Raw genomic sequence first — 23,754 nt, forward strand, 5'->3', positions numbered from 1 at the left:
TTGCCAAATCACCTGCAAATAATCTAAAGAAATGAATCCTTTACTTTGGGATTACTGCCACTCCACCACTCCAACCAACCAAAATAATGTCAATATGCCATTAATGTTTTTTTGGCCAAAGGGTCAATTTGCCCCCTTCAACTTGTGTCAAGGGGTCAAATAGACCCAATTTCTTTTATTTTCTTTATTTTCTTTGCAACAAATAAGCTCACAACTCCTATTTTGAGGCAACTAAATCTTAATTATATTCAGTGCTTACACGTGTCAAAAACATGTAAAGGGTGTTTATTGATATTAAATTGATTTTTTGATGTGTTAGATAAAGATGGTGGAGAGGCTGCAGTGAATATAGATAGCCAACAATAGTGAAAGAATTGTTGAATCAAAAGATGCCACTTTATATTACATGATTTGAAGGAAAAGAAAAAAAAGGCATTATTAAAAAGTTTATGAACATAAAAATAGAATTTGGTATCAATATGAGTGTGATTAATCAGTTTTTTTATTTTTATTTATCCAGCTCTAAAATAGATTGATATTTGATTAACACCTCAATTATTTCTACCTTTACAACTCACAAGCCAAAAAATTAATTAATTTCTTTTTTAAGAAAATAAAGTCTAATGTCAGACCAACATTTTATCCATACAGCCCATCAATGCACATTTACAAAATCAAATGGCATATTTGTAATATACAAAACTCTAAGACCTTAATTTGGAAACGCGACATGTAAAATTAACTATTTTTTTTTTAATTTTGGGTAAAAAATAAAATAATAAAATAAAGAAAACACAAGAAAGGGTTTTAGCTTTTTTTTTTTTTTTTTTTCTTCTGTTTCTCTTTGGCTGTCTCTTCTGTGACTGTTGATGGCCAAAATCCTCAGTTCTGGTCCTGCTTCTGTTACAGACCCACTTGCCTTCCCTTCATTATAATCCAAGTTTTATCCTTAAAAACCCATTTTATTTACTACAGAGAACATCCAACAAAACGGCTCGTCTTATTATTTGTACTACAGGCACTACTAAGCTCAAGCTGGGAAAAAGAATTACAGAGGTGGTAGCTATGGGGCTTTCCACGGCCACCACTCAGTTTTCCTCTTTTAGACCGATTTGCCCTTCTTCTTCTTCCTCTTCGTTTAAGTTTTTCCATCCTTGTCCTTGCTTTTCTTCTTCTCGCAATTCACTTCCCAGGTTCACTCTTGCTCTTTTATGCTTTTTCTTGGCCTGCCTTCTTTACCTTTTGCTATCTGTGGTTTTTTTTGTGTGTTCTTTTATGTGTGTAGTTAACAGTTTTCAAATATTATATTAGATTGAATTCAAAAGTTTGTATCCTTATATTTATAGTTAATATCCATGGCTTTTGCTATCTTTGACACCACATGTTCATATTTATTTTGAGTTATTTTATAAATTCATGCTACAATGTATCACAGTAGTCTTTTCTTTAATTCCTCTTTTCGCTGGATTTTCAAAATTTTCCATCTTTTTGAAGGTCAAAGAAAAAGAAAAAGCATTTTCTTGGAAGAAACAATGCAATGTATAAACAAACTTAAAGCGAGAAAAATCAGTTAGCCAGTATGAAAAGAAATGAAACAAACTGCAGAGCAATTAGAATGTACTCAAACAGAAAAAGAAAAGCAGTTTTGTAAGCCTATGGACTGTGACAAAAGCTAGGTGTCTATAATTTCTATCTTGTTTTCAGTGACTGTTTATTAGGTTTCTATCTCAGGTATTAGGTATTTTGGTTTGTACTTTGTACATCTCCTGCATTTTTAGTTGCCCATATTTTGTAAACAGAATATTGAGATTCATTGTATTTGTTAGGTTTTGGGTAGAGCCTTCAGGGGTAATAGTTAACCTGCAAGGAAGAGGTGAAAAGAGGGTATTGACTTCTAGATATTACTCTACCGCCTCCAGTCTGGAGGTTGGGACAAAACTCCGTCCCAGCACTAAAAGTTCATGGATAGAAGAGACTGAAGATTTGCGAGAATATAGAAGGTTTCAAAAGAGTAAAATTCTACATGATTGTAACACAGGAAATGCTCGAGGAAATAATGAGATTTCAGGAGATAAAAGTTATTCAGTTATGCATGGAACCATGGTTGCTAACAAAAAAGATGTCTCTGTGCATGATAAATCAAGTAACGAGAAACAAGAACTCTCAAGAAATAGTGGAGGTCATTTGGCAATGGGAAATTCTCGAATTAAGAATGAGATTGAGGATGATGATAATTATCCAGTTATAATGGTTGCTAATCAAAAACTTGTACCTAAGCAAGTAGTTGAAAATAAAAGGCCAGGCAGCCTATCCTTGAACAACATCTCAAGAGACAGTGCACAGGTTGCATCTGTGGATAAAACAAATAATCAGGCAATTGATAGAAAAAGGCTGAATGGTTTCTCTTTGTCCAAAAGCTTGGAACTGGACGCACAGACTGACACCTCATTGTCAGCAAAGATATTGGGAAATTGGAAAGAGAAAACTTTCAATGAAATTGAAGATATCGGTGTCGATCAAATTGAACATCACCTGACTGATGGAAAACTTGCTGCAGTTGGTGATGCTGAAAAATTCTCCAACACCAAGGAGGCATCTCGCCATCCAGATGTTAAAAGGAGACTTACTAGTATTTTTGGAAAGATTCTAGTTGTTAATGATATTTCTATGGCAGATGGAGTAGTAAAGAAGCTTACAAATGAATATCGGCATCTTATCCATGCGTGCGATACTGAGGTATGCTCTACTATATCTTCTCTGCGCACAGTTGCTCATGAACTAGAGACGTGTACTAATTTATAACCAAGAGGGAATTATTAAATTGTTAAAAATTTAATGGCGCTGATCATGAATTTACTGATAGCAAACTGGAATTAAGAGTAGCACATATTTTGTATTTTGGGTTTATACGAGTAAAGTTTGTAATTGATTTGAGATGACACTGGAGAAAGATAGTATACAGATTTCAGATGATTCTGAACCTAGTAGGAATTCAACTCCTAAAAGAGGATATTGGGAGCTGACTCCTAAACTGTTGTGAACTATGTAAAAATTCCAAAATATAGATGGATTCTTAGATCCAATGTAGACATACAATACATATCTATAGCAATAAAAATAGTTAAAATATCCTTGATTGGTAAACCCAAAGAAAACCTACTTCAAAATAAACCAGCTATCATTACCCTAATAAGAAGACTGTGCTAATTAAACAACACTTATATGTTGGGTGTACATTTAACTCATGAGCATAATTATATTCTGCATTATGTAATTTTATTGTGGTTGCATCTTGTTAGAGTTAGACATATTTAAATTCGGGAGTTGAGATTTAGCATTTGAACATTTGATCTGTTACAATTTGAGCCCTGATATAGACTTTATATGATCAAATTCTTCGCCTTGCAAATTCATTCAATGTAACCTCCGTTTGCTGTTCTTTCCGACAGTTTTCATGGATGCAGAATAAAATCATCAAGCACATTTATTTACAAAGGGACCAACTAATAAAGGCATCATGAAGCTGTAGATAATGTATACAGTGGTTACATGCAGAAGATGTTAATCATTGTTTTATGCATTGCTAAATAGAAAAGCCCAGTTTTGAAATAAAAATTATGTGTTTGCTGTAAACTTTTGTGATTGCCAGCATGATTGGATGAATAGCTAATGAGAGTTATATATAATTAAAGAAAATCTCCAAATTGAAGGACCTGATTGCACAAAGCTTGACATAGTAAAAATATCATGAGATCTGAGACTTCAATATATCATTTCCTAGAAGGTTGCACTTACCTGTAAGCCACTGCAATTCTATAATTGTGAGCAGCCTAGAAGTGAAAACAAGAAGTGTCATAACCTCAGCCTGAACAGACTGTTAGTCTAACAATTAGGAAACTTATGGGGCTCGACCATATGGGCTTAAAGGGACCCCTTTGTCTAGTTGTATTTATGAAGGATTTTGCTTATGAACCATATCATAGGTCTCTCTTCATGTGGAACTTGGGTTGTATTAAGAAGTTGACCAGGAGTGAGTAGACTGAAGCAGCGAAAAAATGAGTTAGTACCAAAAAACTTAAAAAGTTCTTTTGTAGGAGCAGAAAACAATATAAAGAAAAAGACTTCATGTAACCAAGCCAACTGGGATGGTGTTACGATTTTGTTTAATTAAGCTAGCAATTGTCTACTTCTTGATAATAACATCTTTACAGGTGGCGAAGATTGATGTGAAGCAAGAAACACCAGTTGACCATGGAGAGATAATATGCTTCAGTATTTATTCTGGACCTGAGGCGGATTTTGGAAATGGGACATCATGCATCTGGGTAGATGTTTTGGATGGTGGCGGCAGGGATCTTTTGGTTAAGTTTAAACCATTTTTCGAGAATCCAGAAATCAAAAAGGTTAATTCTTTACTTTTCTTTTCTATTGTTTTACTTTTTCTTGTTTTTCTGATATGGCACTCTTCATTTTACAACCACTTTAGAGTAGCCGTCTCATGCTTATAAGGTTGTTCCTGCATTTATTTTTACAGCTTTCATATGTTTTTGACACATGATTCATTGACTTGACTTGGGAACTGATAATTGTTATGGGTTAGATGATTTATCATGTATCGTATCAAATAATTATTGCCATTAACCCTTTTATATGTGCTAGATACTTTTGCTCATGGTTTTCCTATCAAATCCATTAACTTTTAGTATCGTTGCCTCTACTTGTTTTGAATGAGTAGCAGCGATTATGTGAAAGGTTGATTTTATGAAGTCCTTTCTTCTCTTTTCATGTTTCTTGCTGCTCCATTGCTGTTATGCTTTAGTTAAACTACATGATAAACATGTGTGCTTTAACTTGCATGGACCTTTCCCTACTCATGTTGAACAAAGACATACTGTTTCAATTGTAAATTGGGAAGAGGTTCTTTTTGGCACAGGAATTGGTTTGGATATTTTCATTCATTCATCCCTAGAATCTAGTGGTGGTTGGTAATCTTCATATCATGTCATGAATGCAATATGATTGCCCTTTACCGTAAATTTAGTAAACCTGACTTATCAACTTTCTTACTTTCAGCGCTGCTAACTAGGTTTTGCTTTGTTTGGTTCACAAACTAATGAGAACACTTAAAAGTAGCTTGTTCATTCTGTAGGTTTGGCATAACTACAGTTTTGACAAACATGTCATTCAGAATTATGAAGTTCCTGTTTGTGGGTTTCATGCTGACACCATGCACATGGCACGCTTATGGAATTCATCAAGGCGTACAGAAGGTGGATACTCTCTTGAAGCTCTTACTGGTGATAAAAGAGTCATGAGTGGGGCTCAGTCGTGCTTTGAAGGGTTAATTGGTAAAGTGTCAATGAAAACTATCTTTGGCAAGAACAAATTGAAAAAAGATGGATCTGAAGGAAAAATGATAACTGTTGCTCCTGTTGAAGAGCTACAAAGAGAAGAGCGAGAACCATGGATTTGTTATTCTGCCTTAGATGCAATAAGCACATGGCAGCTCTATGAGAGCTTGAAACGCAAACTATTTCATATGCCATGGAACCTTAATGGAAAACCAGTTGGAAAATCTATGCTTGATTTTTACAAGGAATACTGGAGACCATTTGGTGAGCTTCTAGTTAGAATGGAAACTGAGGGGATACTTGTTGATCGAGCATATCTTGCCGAGATAGAGAAGGTTGCCAAAGTTGAACAGGAGATTGCTGTTAATAGATTTCGCAATTGGGCATGCAAATATTGCCCTGATGCCAAGTATATGAATGTAGGAAGTGATACACAACTACGCCAGTTATTTTTTGGTGGTATTGCAAACAGGTAAAATCTGACATGTTTGTTTTAAATTCATCTTTCATCTGATAATATTCCCATGTAGAACACTGCAATAATTTTGCACTGTATATTTAACTAATCTAAGTTTAAGGTCTACGTGAGGAAGTCAATTTTTTCCTTCAAAGGTTATCCCTTCAATTTGCATGAAAAAATATGTATCATTTGGACAAAATTATCCTTGTACCATGGACTATCGAAAATGGACGTTGTATGGCTTACTAATGTTCTCTTTCATCATACAGTGTTAGTCCTTCATACTATTAAAATAGTGATGATGTACATAAATTGTACCGTGATGATGTCCTAACGAGAAAAGGTGTAGGGAAAATCCTCGCTCATTTCGAATGTTCTCTGTTGTAGCAAGGACCCTGACAGTATTCTTCCAGTTGAAAAAAAAATCAAAGTTCCCAATGTTGATAAAGTGATTGAAGAAGGCAAGAAGGCTCCCACAAAATTTTGCAGTATTACTCTGCACAAAATTGGTAATTTTCCTGCCGAGATGTATACAGCAACTGGTTGGCCTTCGGTCAGTGGTGATGCTTTGAAGACCTTGGCAGGGAAGGTCTCTGCAGAGTATGATTTTGTGGATGACATTGTTGAGGATGGTTGCGAGTTAGAGACAACTGAAGGTTCAGAAACACAAGTGCCATCTGTCCTCAAAGATGTGGATACATCTGCTTATGGAACAGCTTTGAAAGCTTTCCCATCACTAGAAGAAGGAATTGAGGCTTGCCATGCTATTGCTTCTTTATGTGAAGTTTGCTCTATTGATTCTTTGATATCTAACTTCATCCTCCCCTTACAGGTGATTTTTACTGTCAAATTTTATATGGGATGGTTGCTTTATATTTTACAGGACAAATAGTTGTCACAATAATATATTATAGTTTCATGCACTCATCTTCTGAGGTACCACATGCTGATGTCAATGTTTTATGCCACAGGGGAGTAATGTATCAGGAAAGAGGGGCCGTGTTCATTGTTCCCTTAATATCAATACTGAAACCGGGCGTTTATCAGCTAGGAGGCCAAATTTGCAGGTTTTCTATAATGCATATTTATTTTTTCATGAAGAAATTTTCAATTAAGTGACCTTGTTGTTATACCAAATTGTTGTTATTTTTTTCAAAACCTGTTTGGAAATCCGATCTTCTAGGAAATTATTCAATCCTAGATTGACAACAGATGAAACTTTCTCACTTCAGCTGCATCATTGAAATGAAACACGACTTCATTTGTGAATGGAATATGTTTACTGCTTTAGCTAATTACTGTTGCAGTGATGTCTGTGAATATTGTAATGGGATTGCCATTGATTAAATGCTTATTACAAACACTAGAAACTACATATCTTAATTTCCAACTGCAAAAGCATTACTATATCTCTTATGTTGTATGAATTTCAGCATGGGGTTAGGCTGAAGATGATTCATACTGTTCTTAGTGGTTAGTAGTTACTAATTGACACTCTATAATACCTCTTGATGAGAAGAGAGAGTTGAAAGTTTTTTTCTTTTAAAATGCTTCAGAGATATAAGAATATCAATGTCTTGTATTTTTCATAATTCAGAATCAGCCTGCTTTGGAGAAGGACAGGTATAAGATTCGTCAGGCATTTATTGCTGCACCTGGAAATTCCCTTATCGTTGCTGATTATGGGCAGGTTGGTGGCTTGAGTTATCCATAGAACTCCATTGTATTTTAGGTTGTATTGAAATATTTATTCATATCACAGCTGGAACTTAGGATTCTTGCACATCTTGCTAACTGTAAGAGCATGTTGGAAGCATTCAAAGCTGGTGGAGATTTTCATTCAAGAACAGCTATGAACATGTATCCACATATTCATGAAGCAGTTGATAAAGGAGAAGTGCTTCTTGAATGGGATCCTCAACCTGGTGAGGAGAAACCCCCAGTTCCTCTACTAAAGGTGAATTTTTTTGTAATTTGGTAGTTGTGTCATTTCCATAATTTTTTTTTTTTTTTTGGCTTTTAATGGGAAAGGTTTTAGAGTTGAGCCCACTATTCACGATTGCAATTTCTGTATCCATTTTCCAATTCTTAGGAGATTGGACAAAGCCTATTTTCTGACCACATTGGCAGGATGACACAAAAATTTTGATACCACATTATGCTGCAAAAGTATTTTTGTCTATATATTTGAAATAGATGTGGAAAGAATTGGTCATTTGGATAGTGAGCATGAAAGGATTCGAGCATGGACAAGTGATTTAATATTATTTTGGGTAAGTTACTATGACCCTCTTGAGGTATGTTGAAATACACTAGTCGAACCCTTTATTTTTGAAATTGCATGAAATCGCCCTTAAATTTGATTCTGTTAACTAAAAGGTGATTTTATTAGAATTTCAGTTAATATTTTGTTAGTCAATGTGCCAAAAAGTAGTCAATGGGTTTAATATTTAAAAAATTCCTAAACTTCCCTTAAGAGGTTATTGCCAATTTTTCAATGAGATACTAACCCTAAGATTTGATATAATGTACTAAATTCCCTATCTTTTAGTTAATATTGATATTAACTAATAAGAAGAATCTATTAATTATAATTTGTATAAAAATTCACTAAATGAAGATAACTTTTAAATAGAATAAAATATAAATAGCAAAAGCAAAGTTACAATTGATTTTTTTATATGTAAAACTATTGAATGTACCTTTTAAAAATTTGTAGTGAATTTAGTATAACTTTAGTCAATGGATAATATTATTTTAAATGTAGTAACTTGTAAATAATTAAAGTAAAATCACACATGATTTTTGTAAGTTTTAGGCATGATATCAAACACGTTTATATATAAAATGAAATTATTACAAATTTAGTACATTTAATGAGTTTAGTTTTTTAAATTAAATTAAAATTTCAATATAAAAAATAACAAGTGATTTTAGTATAAGGGGCTTAAGTGTGCATTTCAAGATACCCCAAGGGGTCGTAGAAATTTACCCTTTCTTTTCTTTTCCTTTTTTTTAATTATTATGATGGGAATTATTGCTTATAATAGGATTATTTGCAATTCTAGTAATAGAATAGGAGAATTAGAATAAAATAGGAATAGCAGAGTCATAATTGTAATAGATAAAGGCTTGTAAATATTTTACAGAAGATTGTTCCGTATATAAACCACAATGTAATTATTGTGGATTATCTGACTATACATATGGAAGTCGATAGCCCTACAGCATAGAGGCTCTCACCACATCGGTTAGCAATAACCTGGTGCTTCTAGGGACTGTATCAAGGTTAGGTAGCATCATCTATGTTTATTTGAAGTTTTGTAAGACACGCAAAGATAATCCAAATGGAATGTTTTACTTTGAAAAGCTGAAGCATGGGTGTATTTGACTGAGAAGAGAGAGTGAGTTAAATATGCATCTCACGCTTTATTTTTTCCCTAGAGGTGGAACTGCTTTAATGTTGTTGCAGAACATGTAATATATTGTCAATGGGGAACATTTCAAAAACAGTTTGTGAGCTCAATTTCATGTGTCAGTGTCAGATTCTAACAGTGCAAAAGTCATGGTTTAGTTTTTTATCCTAAAGTTAACTTCAGCTTTGAATTTATTAATAACTGAAACTTCTTTTTCCTCTTATTATCCCTTCTGGAATAGTAAAAACAGCCACTGTAATTAGATTATGGTTTAAAATCATCAGCAAATTAGATCCATATTTAAGAAATGATTTATTATCAACCTGGTTTCTTTTTAATCAGTTTACTGTTTCGATGTGTTTTTGGCTAAAATGCCATCTGAAACAGGTGCAGTGCTAGTTTATAAGGAATGAGGCATCTTTTTATCTACTTCATAACAATCTCGATTAATCTTTATGAGGTTTTCTTTTCAATTTTATAATTGTAATGTTATTGCAAATGCAGGGAGCAGTATTGCATGGTTTCTTTTTTCCTTCCTATTTCGGATAATTAGTTGTTCCAAACTCTTACTCTTGTCTTTCATACTAAGAAAAATTTTAAAAGGGAAGTGGGTCAGGATTTGAATTCTTGACCTCTTGCACTACAAGGCAAGCACTTGACATGGACTTCCAACTTTATCTTTCGAGCCTTGTTGATCTTCATGTCTATGCATGAAAGGATGATTAGCAACTATCTTATGATGAAGAAATATGCATATTAGGTAATTCAAATTGCATAATAAATTTATTTCAGGATGCTTTTGGTTCTGAAAGAAGAAAAGCTAAAATGCTTAACTTTTCTATCGCTTATGGAAAAACACCAGTCGGTCTTGCCCGGGATTGGAAGGTAACATGCTGTGCCACTAAATAATAAGCCACTCCTATTAATTTCGATTAAATGAACTTTACCCCTGTTATTCTTTATTTTTCAGGTGTCTATAGAGGAGGCTAAGGAAACTGTCAATCTCTGGTATAGAGAACGACAAGAAGTGCTGAAATGGCAGGAAGCCCGCAAGAAAGAAGCTAGAGAAGATGGACGCGTTCACACATTACTGGGGCGGGCTCGAGTCTTCCCTTCAATTTCTCATGCAAGTAATGCACAAAAAAGGCATATCGAGCGGGCTGCTATAAATACACCTGTGCAGGTTCTTTTGTTTCTCCTTGTGAACTTAAGTTTTGTGTGCTCTTTTCCTCTCTATCTCTCCATTGATCTGGGCAGCTGTTATAGGGTAGTGCTGCTGATGTTGCCATGTGTGCCATGTTGCAAATATCACATAATAAACGTCTAAAGGAGCTTGGATGGAAGCTGCTTTTACAGGTTAAGTTCATGTTCTTTGTGTATGATAGTTCTACAGTCCTATATGCAATATATGCTCATATTGGAACCTCGTCCTTTGATTTGAACCAATTGCTCAGCCGCGGCATCTATAAAATGGTTTTATTTTCAACAAGATGCACACCAATTAAAAAGTGTTGTTTTAAATGAGATGTTTTGTTAGTTATACGTCGAAATTTTTTTTTCCAAAAATAAATAATAGTCAAGTTTTTAAGTAGTCCTTGACTAAAATTTATGTAAAAATATTTCTAGGATCTCCATTAAGTATGTCCATTTGGTTTTTTAAATAGATATAGATACATTGCTCCTGCCTGACTCTAGAGACTTGTGTATTGCTACATTCATATTCAACCAAGAATGAAATGTCAGTTTGTAAGCTATCTTAGTGGCTTTGGACAAAATTAACTTAATTTATAAAAGCAGATTCATGATGAAGTAATCCTGGAAGGACCAACAGAGTCGGCTGAGGTTGCCAAGGACATAGTTATCGAGTGCATGTCTAAGCCGTTCTTCAATGGAGTGAACATTCTCAAAGTTGACCTATCAGTCGATGCAAAATGTGCTGAAAACTGGTACTCTGCGAAGTAGTGTCACAATTCCGTTGGAGCTTAAGTTTGGTTGGAACCCAGAGTTTGGAGTTCTGTTCTGTGCTCCACACTTCCATGAAAAGATTACAATGCTCTAGAGGATATTACTACAAGTATCATTTCTTAATATTAATTCAAAGCACAAACCAAGTTTGTTGAGCCGCAGCACAGTTTTGTCAACGGGTAGGGATGCGAGTGTGCATCTTGTGCTGCTCTGGCGGCAATTTGTAGCTACGTGCAAGGAAGCTTACTATGAAGATCACAATTCTTTTCCTGTAAAATCCCTGGCGGTGATGACTTGACTTCAGATCTGTCTACAATTTTAACTGAGTTTTGATGAATGAAGCATAGTATTTTTCTGTAAAGTCATCCATTTTTTAAGCCACTACAAATTCTCCTATCTAATTTTACTCTCTTTCACCCAGTTGAATTGCCAAACTAAAGCTTGAGACCAGAATTATCTACTTCTTTTCATCTGGTTGACAGCACGACACTGTTGAAAAGCTTACCATACATACAACTTGCAGGATTTCCAACAGAATTCAAGCTAGAAAAGTCTTTTTTTATTTTCTTTTCCAAAAGAAGGAAATTAAACTCTAACTTCACTAAATCCATGCAGATGCAAAACACTGGCTTGCATAAGAACTCTGCTCATTTACATTTCAATTGTCAAATTGAGGTGTATTATACCTTTATCACCCAATTAAAAGGTTTGGACAGCATTCAGGATAACACCAACAGATAATCTAATAATTACTTGTCAAACTGTTGTAGTTCGATTCTCCAGGCAGAAGCCAACTGCATCAGAAGTTGGTCAGGTGCTGCACCTTCCCAGTCTTCAGGTGGATCTATTGCTGTAGAAGCTTCATGTAAATTCAATAGAAGCTCCTTCTTCAATTCCATGGGAATGCCCAAGACATCAGGTCCGTTTTCCAGCACTATTTCTACCAACTGGAGAACAAGAAGCATAACTCTGATCAATTTAAGATCTATATCTTTACTTAGCCACAGTATCAGTAATTTATGGATGATAACTCTGCCCTAAAACACAAATAGCAAGTGCAGTAACTAGCGACCTGCAAAGAAATAATATGCTCGCATGGTGTAGCTATGAAATTCTATTTCTGAAATCTGACATTCTGATCGGTGACTAGGGGCTCATTTGGTACCAAAGTGAACAAAAGCCAAAACATCAAAAATCATTTTCCAACAAAGCTTTCCCCTCATCCTTTGTTTCATGTCTCAGCATTTTTTTCATAACACCCAAATACAGCAACTGGTTGGGGGGTGGGTATGGCACGTTTTTCCATACCCATGCATGCTCTAAATGGATAGGGCACTACTCCATTACTTATAAAGTTCAAAAAAGGATTATTTTACGTGCGCAACATTTTCATAAAACATACTTTAGAACATGACATATATCAAGATTAAGGTTTTATATCTATTCTAAGGAAAAGGACAATAACAATACTACTTAAAAGTTAATTTAAAATAAATATTATGATATTTAAGTGGATTATAACATCTAAGTTGGTTTCTCTATTAACATAGGGTAACCATCTATGCTAAAAGCATTACTAGTTCGCTACCATGTTGCTGCAGGCTCCAAGATATTTTTGCCTATATGCCTCCATAGTCCATATCATTGCACTAGACTCCACATGCATTTATCATTCCCAAAGTTAAGGATCCTCTGCCTTTTATGATCCGGCTTAGAGAATGACAAGAGTCTCTCTCTCTCTCTCTCATTTAGTCTGCTAACAAGGAGGTTATACAATAGCAAATTCCAGAAAACACTGGCTTTGCAAGTGTACATGCAAGGTATCAAAAACGTTACTTCTTAGTTCATTCACCTAGCATCATTTGTTCAGTTGAGAAAATATGTACCTGATGAATCCAGGACAAACAGATGTCAAACAAGTTCTGCTCCAGTAGAAATTGCACAATAGCATGCAACACCTCGCATGCTGTCTCATTTGAAAGCTGATCAATAACAGGACCTGATCTGTCCATAAGCTTTACAAGGAGAAAATCATCCCCGGTAGATACGACTTCAACATAAGCTGTATCCATATCTCCCATCTTAAGGGCATCCATTGCATTAGTCCAAGATGTCCAAATAGGATCCCGCTCTGGTCCACCATTATCATCTCCCATAGCTTCTGCTGTCATCTCAGGGATGGCCACTCTTGCTGTTCGAGATAATCCATTGTCTTCCCCGGCAACCCGAATGGCTTCCAACGTAGCTTCATCTTTAGAGGCTTGCCAGACACTTCTAGCAGAAGGCCCCTCACCAAACCTAAGAGGTCCAGCCCCTTTATCCCATGCTCTCCTGCTACCAACCTGATCACTTTCAGGTTCTGATTTAGGTGATCTTCCATCTATAGAACCACCACTTGGAGCTCTCCTTGAGCTAATCGGCCCATTTCTGGATGCACCATAAGCTGGAAAATCCCAAGCATCAGACATATCAGATCTCCAATTAGGGCCTCTTCCTCTCATGCCTGAAGCAGTAACATCAGATTGGGTGAATCTTTCCCCGAAAGGAACCCGTGCATTATACTTAGCATTGGAGTATTCAGAGAAGCCATTATACTTCCCCAAAGGTCTATTAGATCCTTCAAAACCAATTGGAAAATTACTACCCCTCCGGCCTGATGATATTGACAAATCACGTGCCATGTCTTCTACGATTCTCTCGAGACCTCTAACTCGGTTTTCCAAAGTTATCATGCTATCATGAGACCCGCCCATGAAATCCTATAATGTGCAACAGTCATCAGTAAAAAAATCATGCATGAGAGCAATTTCCTTAATGCTAAAGTTTATAAAATACCTGCAGCATATTCATGAGATGAGCTTGTTGTCTCTCCAACTGCAACAACTGCCTCTGGATAGCCAACCAATTTCCTTTACTATTAATGAAGGATCCTTCAGATTGGCCATCAGATTTAGAGAAACCTGCACGGCTACCAGATGATTCCCTAGGATTTACATCAGGCCTGTCATCACCAAATGCTCTATTTCTTGCATCTTTCCCAGCATTTCCTCTTTCAATGTTACGGTATTTACTGAAAGATCCATGGAGATCATCTGATTGGCTGTTTGCCAAGCGGTTTGACCTTCCCCTTGACTCAGAATCATGCAGTTCTGGTTCTTCCTCATTCAAATTTGAGGAAGTGATACATCTACGAGAAACAACAACTTCTACAGGCAGATCACCGGATCCCCTTGTTTCAAGCTTCTGGAAGAATTCTGGGTTTAAGTCTTTGTCTGTCAAGGCAGGTGCTTTCTTTTTCAATATTACAACTGCTTTGTCAGGAATGCTTCCAGCTTTGCTTTTTGGAACAGAATCCATATTAGGGGAAGAACCCCTGGTTGAATCCTTCGCCAATGACTCGGTTTTCTGATCATCAGGATTTGGAATCTTATCTGACGACGACTCTGCTTTTTCAGGGTGGTTACCCTCTGAAAAAAGATTACAAAGAAACAAGCGAACAGAAAGGATTAGACATTGGAAGATTGTTTAAAGCAAAAATAGTAATAATGTAGTGCTCACCACAAGAGGAAGCCTTTTGATCATCCAAAACACCATCTTCAGCTTTCCCTGCAATCTTCTTCCATTGTTGCAATGCCTCTGTCATGCTATCTCTGACAGGCTTTATCTGTTGAACCAATAACTACTTAATTGGACCTGATGATAGCCCTAAGGGCAATACAAGGTAACATAAACCTGTCTGCCCTGATGGTTCCAGACACTATATCTAAACTGAACTATGAGCTAACCTTCCTTAAACAATAGCATCTAATTTATAATAGTTTGGAACCACACAACAATATTACATAGTTACCAAATGAGAATCACAAGAACGTAGATGTCAATGATGGCTTGTATAAAAGTTGAGATAAGTTAGCCAGTTCTAAATGCAATCCTTAGTCCAATAGATATATCATGTTATTCCAGAATTCACAGAATATTTCATGAGGCTTTCTGGTTGTGAAACTAGGCCAATATCTGATATGTTTATCAGCTGTGTTATCAACCAGAAATAATGCAGATGCATGCAATTTATTCTTTTTTCTTTTTTTTTTTTCTTGTCAGAAAAGGTAAGTTTATTTCAAACATTATCAGATAAGTGATATGTAAAAGTCACAAACCTTCTAAATAAAATTTCACTTCATAAAAAAGGATGAAACTGTGAAGTTATTGTTATGTCCATATTAGGGATTTGATTGCAGCACATGAATCAGAGTATTTTAATAATGAAGAGAGAGAGAGAGAGAGAGAGAGAGAGAGAGATGATAACACGGCGGAATTTTGGTTCTTAGTCACATCACAAAGATTTAATCCTTCAGTCCTCTTTATGTTTTTAACTCTTTTGATGATAATAGGTTGACATTAGAAAGAAAATTATTGGGAAGGTCTTCAAGACTTTACGAATACATATAAACATCATCATTAATGACTTCTGTTATGTTCTGAGTATTTTATCGAACAATACCCTCTTAAGAAGTGTGAGAAGGTTACTGATAGGGCTCAAGCATAAATGCACCAACACTCAACATAAGACCTTTGGTACTTTTCCTAGTGACCACAAATATTGATTGAAACAAAATAGGTCAAGAATACAGACTATAATGCAGCCAAAAGAGCCCCAAAATAGGAGACATAGAGAAGAAAGAATGACCTAACAAGCTACCTTGTCAAAACGGCAAGATTCGAGCACCGTCAATGTGGAACTAGCAACTTCATCCGTAATCAAGCTCCTTGAATGCAATGCTAAGGCACTTAGAGCATCGGCTGCGGCCTTACGTGTTGCCCAATCTGTACTTCCAAGGCAGTCATGAATGCTTTGCAACAACGGTTCCAACCCTTGTGGTGCAATTGCTCCAACCTACAAAAATGTCTTACCTCTTTAAAATTCCAGATTCAAAGAGTTGCAAAATATATTCAGTAACGTTGACTACATACTTCAAACACCAAAAAAGTTAAGCACAATGACTCAAGTAAAATTGAATAGTGTGGATAGAATATCCAATTAATCACCAATAAAAGGAAGAAACTGTCAGAGTAACTGCTCGGGACTTGTGTCAAGAATTCAACTTTTCTTGCATCATACAATTAGCAATCAAACAAAACACCTATCACCAAGAATCATGTAATATAGGTTCAAACAAATGCAACTTAAAAGATTGTCCAACCTGCAACAAATTTTCCACAACACTCAACATTGCAGCCTTTGCATGGAAATTCTGCCTACCCAATAACGTACAAACCCAAGGAAACAACTGCCTAAATGCTCCCACAGGCATGTCTTCTTCCATAGAAAACTCCACCATCTTTGCCATACACATAGCTGCACCCAATTGCACCACTTTGTTCTGTTGACGCATGGCCTCAAACAATGGCCTAACAAACAACTCAACTGTACCCCTCACCCCTTCTCTTCCCTTCAAATGTAACCCTGACAAAACCCCAACAACCTCACAACATGCATTCCTAACACCTGGATCAGAATCTTTCAACATTTTAACAATGTGAGTGATGATTGTTGTCAAACGAGGTAATTTTATATCATGATGAACTCGACAGCATAGAGAGAGTAAGTCAAGAGCATCCTTTTTCACTTTGGATTTGGTGATGGGATCAGATGAGCAACTATATAGGGAGTTGAGGAGCAAGGGGAGGGTATTGGATGACACGGAATAAATAATAGAATAGAGATCTTGAAGGGCAACCTGATGAGTGTCATGATCAGCAAGGTTAGAAAGAGAAAGTAGGATTTGTTGCTTGAGTGCAGCATTAGCAAATTGGGTGCAAAGAGAGGAGGATATAGAGCAAGGTGGCTTTGAAGATTGGTTTAGGTGCTTCGTGGGTTTTGAAGATTTGCTCATATTGTTTACAGAGACAGAAAGATGAAAGTTTAAATGAAGAAATGAAAAGGGATCAGAGAATCAGAGCCGCGAAATTGTGAGAGATAGGAAAGAGAATTTTGCAGAAAGAAGGAAATGAGATTTTACAGAAATGTAGCACTGTTGGAGCATTTTCTAGAGAAAAAGATGAAACAGCTACATATTTGTTCCAAACTCTCTCTATGTCTTATATTTTATCAATAATCAACTGAAGCTTCAAGGAGATAAATGCCACCATACTTCAGCCGCAACCCCAAAAAAGATATTTTCTTTTCCTCCACATTGGTTAACCAAAAAAAAATCAGACATGCCAACCATAATTAACAAATGTAAAATGTAATGTGAATTATTCAAAATTTCATCATCAAACATGAAAAAGAAAAAATCAAAATCCCAAAATTTAATTCTGTTGTAACCATTTCTCTACATCAAATACCACATTTTCACCATATATAAACTTTAGATGCAAAACATATAAGCTCCACTTTGCCAGAACAAATATAGACCACATACTAACCAACCAACCAATCGAACTGCATTCCTAGGCCTGCCACAAGCTAATATGCTAAAGTTTATTATGCACCACAAAAAACTTAAACTTCAATAACGCATCATCAAAAATTATGCTAACAGTTTCATTTTCCATCTCTCTCAATAAATTCTTAGCAAACAAACAAATCAAATTATAAATCAAATCACCGAACGCAACAATTCACCTTCAAATTCTCATAAAAACAAAAAAACTATACAAAATAACTGCATTTTATCAAACCCAATAGTTTGCTAAGACAGGGCCACAATGAATGAAATCTGACACCAAAATTATACAAACCTGAGCTAAACTTGTCACAACCCCCAATAAAGCAGCTTTAGCCTGAAAATTTTGCCCATTCAACAACTTACAAATCCTTGGACACAACTTCTGGAATGCCCCAGTAGGCACGTTACTCCCATTACGAGCACCATCATTAGCCTCCATAGCCGCAGAATCCACCATTTTTGCCATACAAACTGCAGCACCAGATTGAACACCTTTGTTCTGTTCTCCCATGGCTTCAAACAAAGGCCTAACGAATAAACCAACCATGGATCCAACTGCATTATTATCACCACCGCCACCCTCTCCGCCACCACCATTGCCATTACCACTCTTCAAATACAATGTAGATAAAACCCCAATAGCATCTCCACACGCATCTTTAACACTAGAATCAGAATCTTTAAGCCTTTTAACAATGTGGGAAATGATTTTAGTCAAGTGGGGTAATGTCAAATCTCTATGAGATTGACAAGTGAGTGAAAGTAAATGCAAAGATTCTTTTTTAACAGAAGGTTTAGCATTGGAGGAATCAGAAAGAGAGTCATAAAGCGAATTGAGAAGCATAGGAAGTGCTTCAGGTGAAATAGATTGAGTAATGGAGTGAAGGTCTTCAATGGCGATCTGATGGGTGTCACGGTCGGCAAGTTTAGAGAGAGAAGTAATGATTCTCTGCTTGAGTTCGACCATGGCTAAATGAGTTGACAGAGAGGAAGATCTTGAATTGGGCTGGTTTTGATTTGAGGGTTTTGTTGTAGGTCTTAAAGATTTGGGTGCTTGAGTACTCATTGTTAATATGGGCATAAAAAAAACAAACAAAAAAAAAAAAGACTCCTTTTAGTGCAGACGGAAGAAAAGTTTAGGTTGTTAGAGAGAAATGGAAATGGGTTTGGGGAGAAAAGAGAGAAATTAGTGTAAAAGAGGTAGCTTGACGTTTTGAGAGAGTGAAAGATAGAGAAAATCTGAGAGAAATGTTGGTTGAGAAATGAAGGAATTTTTGCAGTTCAGAAGAGAGAGAGAGAGAGAGAGAGAGAGAGAGGTGGGGATGGAGTAACAGGAAAGCTAAAATTATGAAGGAGGCAAGTATTTTGGTTGAGTGAGGAGGTGCCAGCCACAGCCAGCATGTGAAAGGTGAAACTGAAGGTCAGATTTGAGAAGTGTGAGAGTGAGGGAAACAAGGTTTTGTGGGTCTTTTTCCTTTCTTTTTCTTTTTTTCTACAATCAAACAAGCTTAAATGTGTTTTCTTTTTTTCATGATTGTATAAGAAATTAATTAAAATGGACCAACTAAAGACTAGATCCAAATCCTGGTTTTGGAGCTTAATTGATTGAGCTTAGAAGGACATTTGCTTATGTGATTTTAGGATCACTTTGAAATAAACTGTAATGTATTTTAAAAGAATTGAGATTTGAAAAGAAGAATAAGAGAAAGTGGAATTGGATAGGGCTTTTCAAATTTTCATGTTAGTGGGGTCATTTGGTTGGGTTTGAGATTGGGATCAAAATGATCATGACCCTTGATTTGTATGACTTGGTATGCAGTCAATGTCTTGGTTTAGGCTTTAGAGAGTTGTGGAGGTGGGACCCGTTTTGCTTAGTGAAGTGTTTGAACAATCAACCTCAATTGGGTATTCTATATAATGTTTGGAGCGTCTATGATTTGATCATTTAATCAGTAACCATTGCAATTTCTTGAAGAATTGGTTGAAAATGAAGTTGAAGCTGTGCTGTGGTGGAGTCCACGTTTAGCAACAGTATCTCACTTGCCCTAATAGTCCTCTTGCATGGGGACAAACTAACTTCTGATATTATTTTAAGGAAATTATAAAATTTTGTCCTCTAATTTAATTTTTTGACATAAAAGTTTTGTAGTTTTTTTATAACACTTTGATAATTATAGGTGCATATATATATATATATATATAATGGGATTAATATTTTAATAATATATTTTATATATAATATGGTAAAAACATATCTTTTTTTGGTTTTATTATATATTATAAGTAATATTAGCTAAAATGAAAAAATATTGAGCTTAATGCTTACAAATGGACTTAAATATGATTGTTGTTAACAAGATCCAAAACTAAGACGTGTGAACTGATTATGCATAAGTCAGACAGAAAATTACAAGACTCAAATGAAAATTAATTAGTTTTTTTCATAATTATGAACTATTATTAGTTATTTGTTCAATTTAAGATAACTAAGAGTTATTAGAAAATAGCTCGTAATGATTTTGTATTGAGGAAAGAATTCTACAAAATGAATCTCTACATAACCATATAAGGATTGAAGATCATATGCATAACAGATAATCTGCACCTGTCCACTATTCCTTTCTTTACAATTTTTTTTATAGTTCATTTTTTTCCAAACATTTTAGTTTTAGTTGTTGTTATTCTTTCAAGATCTAAAAAGGCTTTCAATGAGTGAAGACTGATGATCAATCATTTTTCTACCTTGAAAATTTTTGGATCTAAATAGAATTTTTACTTCCAGTTTTATTTTTATGTCTTACGAGTTAATTACTATGACCATGAGATTAAATATGTAAGTCTAGTTTTTTAAAATATTTAATTTAGCCTTTTTATTTGTAATACCCGGAATTTTTCTTTAATAATAATAATATTAATAATAAATAATAAATGAGTTCTTATTTAAATTAATTCTACTTTATTTTTATTTGGTTTAAATTGGAATGATTTAAATGAAAATTTTAATGCTAGACAAATAAAAGAGTTATTTTTATATCAAATTAGTTTGATTTTTAAGAAATTAATTAAGTAAATTCTTTGAGAAATAAATTATATTTTTAGTTATTCAAATTTTTTCCTAAATGAATATATATAAATTAAATTCTATACTTGAGAGTTATGGAAGAATTAGTAAAGGATATTTTATAAAATAATTATTGGGAAAAAGGACATTTTAAATTAGCTGATGGTGTTAAATTTTAATTGAAAAATATTTAGCAAATAATTAATTAAATTAATTGTGTTAGGAGTAAATTAGAAATTTATTTTGGAATAAGGATTAAAAGTATAATTTTATTAATATATGGGGTTTTAATGAAAATCTGTATGTTTGGTATTTTTGTAATTAAATATATCGGCAAGGGCTTTTTGGTAATTTTATATTTAAAAGCAAGGGTAAATATGTAATTGTATATTTTCAATGATTCTAATTTGGCCCACATTAAATAGTTTGGAGCTTAATTGAAAAGCTTTTAAGGGTTAATTGGAATTTTTGCAGGACGAAATTGTTAGTAATTAAAAAGTTGAGGGGCTAAATGGTAAAGAAGAAAAGTTTAGGGACTAATTGCCGTTAAGGAACGAAAAGAAAAGAAAGAAAAAGAAAGAGAAAGAGAGAGGAGCATTGGGGAAGAAGAGGGAGAGGAAGGAGGACCTTCGGCCATCCATGGCGGACGGCAAAGGAGGTCCCGCCCGAGCGAGGTGGCGTCAGCTGCAGGTGTGGCGAGTGCAGCGACAGTAGCTACGGGCGGCGAGGAGCGGTGGAAAGCGCGAGGAAGAAGAGGCGGTCGGTGCCATTCACGGCATGTCCGCTGGTACTAAGGATGGCGATCGGCTTGTCGGAGAGCGAGCTTCCTTTTAGCGGCAGCGGCGATGCAATTGGTGGCCAGAATTAGAAGATCTGGTGAAGTGAGGAAAGTAGGGGCAGCCGTGTTTTCTGAATTTTTCGGTGAGCTCCGGCGAGGGATGGATGATCGGAGGGCATATCCAGACTCTCCTCAGCTCAACCTTTCCAATGGCACCGGTTTCGTGGCGATCGAACTCCGTTTGAAAATCGACGGCTGAGATCGTCTGTAAATCTCTCCAGACGATCCGAGGTCGGATCAAAAGATCGGAAGTGGGAATCATCATCAAAGCATCGTTTTTGAGTCTGTTGGTGCATTTGGATCGTCGATCAGACTCCGGCAGCTAGAGGCGAGTCGACTGAGAGATCGAGCGTCTCGGTAATTTCTCTAGCCTGTTGATTTTAGAATTCTTTGGTAAATTATGTGTTATTGAATTGTGTTGAGTATTAGAAATATTGTTAGTTAAAATAATTATTTGTCGGACTGGCTGCCTTTAGTCGTGAATTGTGATGTGTGGCGGAGTCTGGCAAAATAATGAAGTCTTGGGGACCCGACTCCCGTTAAAATAAATTATTGAATATTTGAAGTGTTTTCTGGGAGGTTCTGGACCCGTTTTACGAGGGGTAAATGTCCGTATTTTAGGAAAAGTTCTACCGAATTTTCGGTAGAATTTACCCGAGTCGAGATTTTTAGACAGTCAGACCTAGGAATCTAAACCTAGGGTTAATTGTCAAATGTTTCAACATTATTGATCAATTGTTTTCCGTGATTAGATAATCCGTCAGTTCGGCTCGCTCCACCTGTGGCATCGGAGCAGAGCTAGGAGGTCGTCAAAGCTGTGAGTTAAAGTCATATGTCCTTTACATGTGTTATGCTGAGAGTTTACGAAATAATTCTGATTACATGATTTAATATTTTAATCACTTATTTTAATCGCTATTTATATAAGTTTCATTTTCTGCATTATGATTTTGTTATTCGTGTTGACTCGGGATGAGACGGCTGTAACACTTGCTATCGATGAGATGCATCGGTATGAATCAGAGACAGAGGGGTAAGGATTTGTAAATTTTAAAAGAGTAAATGAGGAATTGCCCTGGTCGAGCATTGCTCTCTAGGCTGAGTAGAGTGAGTGTACCGGAGTAAAGGTCCCTAGTCGAGCATTGCTCTCTGGGCGCCGGCTTATTTGAAAACTTAAGTGATCGGACTAGATTTAAGGACCCTGGTCGAGCTTCACTTTCTAGACTATCCAGTCTTATTGGAGTAAAAGATCGAAAGGCTAAGAGAATTAGTGATAATTAAGTGACTGAACTGGAATTAAGGACCCTGGTCGAGCTTTGCTCTCTGGTTGCCAGTTCTGTTAGAATGAGAGAGAGTTGAGATGTTTAGTGTTGGGATTAGGGCTCTGTTGAAGTACTCTGTCCCGTAGTAGGTGAAAGTTATTTTTATTTAAGCATGGCATGACACGTTTATTTTTGCATCACTTAGTATTTATTTCAAATTAAATAAATGTGTTATCAAAGTATTTGTAACTGTTTTTGGATATATGATTTAACTCACTTTCGAGAGTGACAATCTCAATTTTACTATTTTTCAGATCTGTGATTATTAGTCTTCCCACGGCTCTTATCCAGTAACCCGACTCCTTCATCATCTGGTGATGTAATTGATTTGGTACGTTTGACTTGTAAAATCTTAGATTCTCCGCAGTAGAAGTAATAGACTTATTGTTTGTAATATTATGTAGTTTCGGGCCTCGCCTAATTCTTCTGGCAAACCGAATTAATTATGTAGAATTAAATGGTTAAGAAATTGTAATACTAATGATACTAGATAAGATGTAATTAAGTTAGTGAGTGGTCAGGCTTACTACGGGAATCGGTAGCTTTACGCCTACCCATTCCTTAGTGCCGGTCACGGGCCTACAGATCGGGTCGTGACATTACTTATGTAAAAGATTTATTATTTTTTATTTGATAAATTATTTCTTTATCATTATATATTTATTAATTTCAGTTATTATTATTAGTTGACCATCATATTAATTTAATAATAATAATTGTTATGAAAATATTTAGGTTGAATGTATTAGAAACATCATTTTTACTTCAATCTATATTGGTATAAAAAATTTTAGTTGCATCATTAGTTTGAGTAATTAAAAGAAAATAAACATCATCATCTCATTCATTAGATTTATGCTTAAAATTATACAAGGAGATTACTAAGTAA

General features: G+C 35.5%; 2 protein-coding genes across 3 annotated transcripts; one reads left to right on the plus strand and one right to left on the minus strand.

Annotated features, from left to right (window-relative positions):
- Positions 1-818: 818 nt before the first annotated feature.
- Positions 819-11,553, plus strand: LOC8260798 (DNA polymerase I A, chloroplastic/mitochondrial). Its single transcript, XM_002522943.3, has 12 exons — positions 819-1,193; positions 1,827-2,736; positions 4,212-4,403; positions 5,150-5,823; positions 6,199-6,643; positions 6,783-6,878; positions 7,409-7,501; positions 7,574-7,768; positions 10,020-10,112; positions 10,198-10,410; positions 10,494-10,583; positions 11,025-11,553. The coding sequence occupies exons 1-12, from the start codon at positions 1,066-1,068 to the stop codon at positions 11,187-11,189; spliced, it is 3,294 nt and encodes a 1,097-aa protein (XP_002522989.3). The 5' UTR covers positions 819-1,065; the 3' UTR covers positions 11,190-11,553.
- A 164-nt stretch (positions 11,554-11,717) lies between these two features.
- LOC8260799 (microtubule-associated protein TORTIFOLIA1) lies at positions 11,718-19,295 on the minus strand. 2 transcript variants are annotated; one of them, XM_015721659.3, is made up of 6 exons: positions 17,937-19,295; positions 15,892-16,086; positions 14,751-14,856; positions 14,028-14,659; positions 13,079-13,951; positions 11,718-12,139 (listed from the first exon to the last, which is right to left on the minus strand). In XM_015721659.3, exons 1-6 carry the CDS (start codon positions 18,723-18,725, stop codon positions 11,942-11,944), a joined length of 2,793 nt encoding a protein of 930 aa, XP_015577145.2. In that variant the 5' UTR covers positions 18,726-19,295; the 3' UTR covers positions 11,718-11,941. The 2 variants fall into 2 exon arrangements, with proteins under 2 accessions (XP_015577145.2, XP_025013812.2); XM_025158044.2 differs by lacking the exon at positions 17,937-19,295 and adding an exon at positions 16,394-17,873.
- Positions 19,296-23,754: the final 4,459 nt, after the last annotated feature.

The sequence above is a fragment of the Ricinus communis genome, chromosome 9 (assembly GCF_019578655.1).
Source record: "Ricinus communis isolate WT05 ecotype wild-type chromosome 9, ASM1957865v1, whole genome shotgun sequence".
In the NCBI taxonomy this organism is placed as follows: domain Eukaryota; kingdom Viridiplantae; phylum Streptophyta; class Magnoliopsida; order Malpighiales; family Euphorbiaceae; genus Ricinus; species Ricinus communis.

Coding starts and splice junctions, on each gene's coding strand:
- LOC8260799 (XM_015721659.3), bottom strand. CDS start 18,725: ATGCCCATATTAACAATGAGTACTCAAGCACCCAAATCTTTAAGACCT. Junction 14,857..15,891: donor AATCTTGCCGTTTTGACAAG/GTAGCTTGTTAG, acceptor TTGGTTCAACAG/ATAAAGCCTGTCAGAGATAG. Junction 13,952..14,027: donor ATCTCATGAATATGCTGCAG/GTATTTTATAAA, acceptor TGCACATTATAG/GATTTCATGGGCGGGTCTCA.
- LOC8260798 (XM_002522943.3), top strand. CDS start 1,066: ATGGGGCTTTCCACGGCCACCACTCAGTTTTCCTCTTTTAGACCGATT. Junction 7,502..7,573: donor TCGTTGCTGATTATGGGCAG/GTTGGTGGCTTG, acceptor TTCATATCACAG/CTGGAACTTAGGATTCTTGC. Junction 10,411..10,493: donor CTATAAATACACCTGTGCAG/GTTCTTTTGTTT, acceptor CAGCTGTTATAG/GGTAGTGCTGCTGATGTTGC.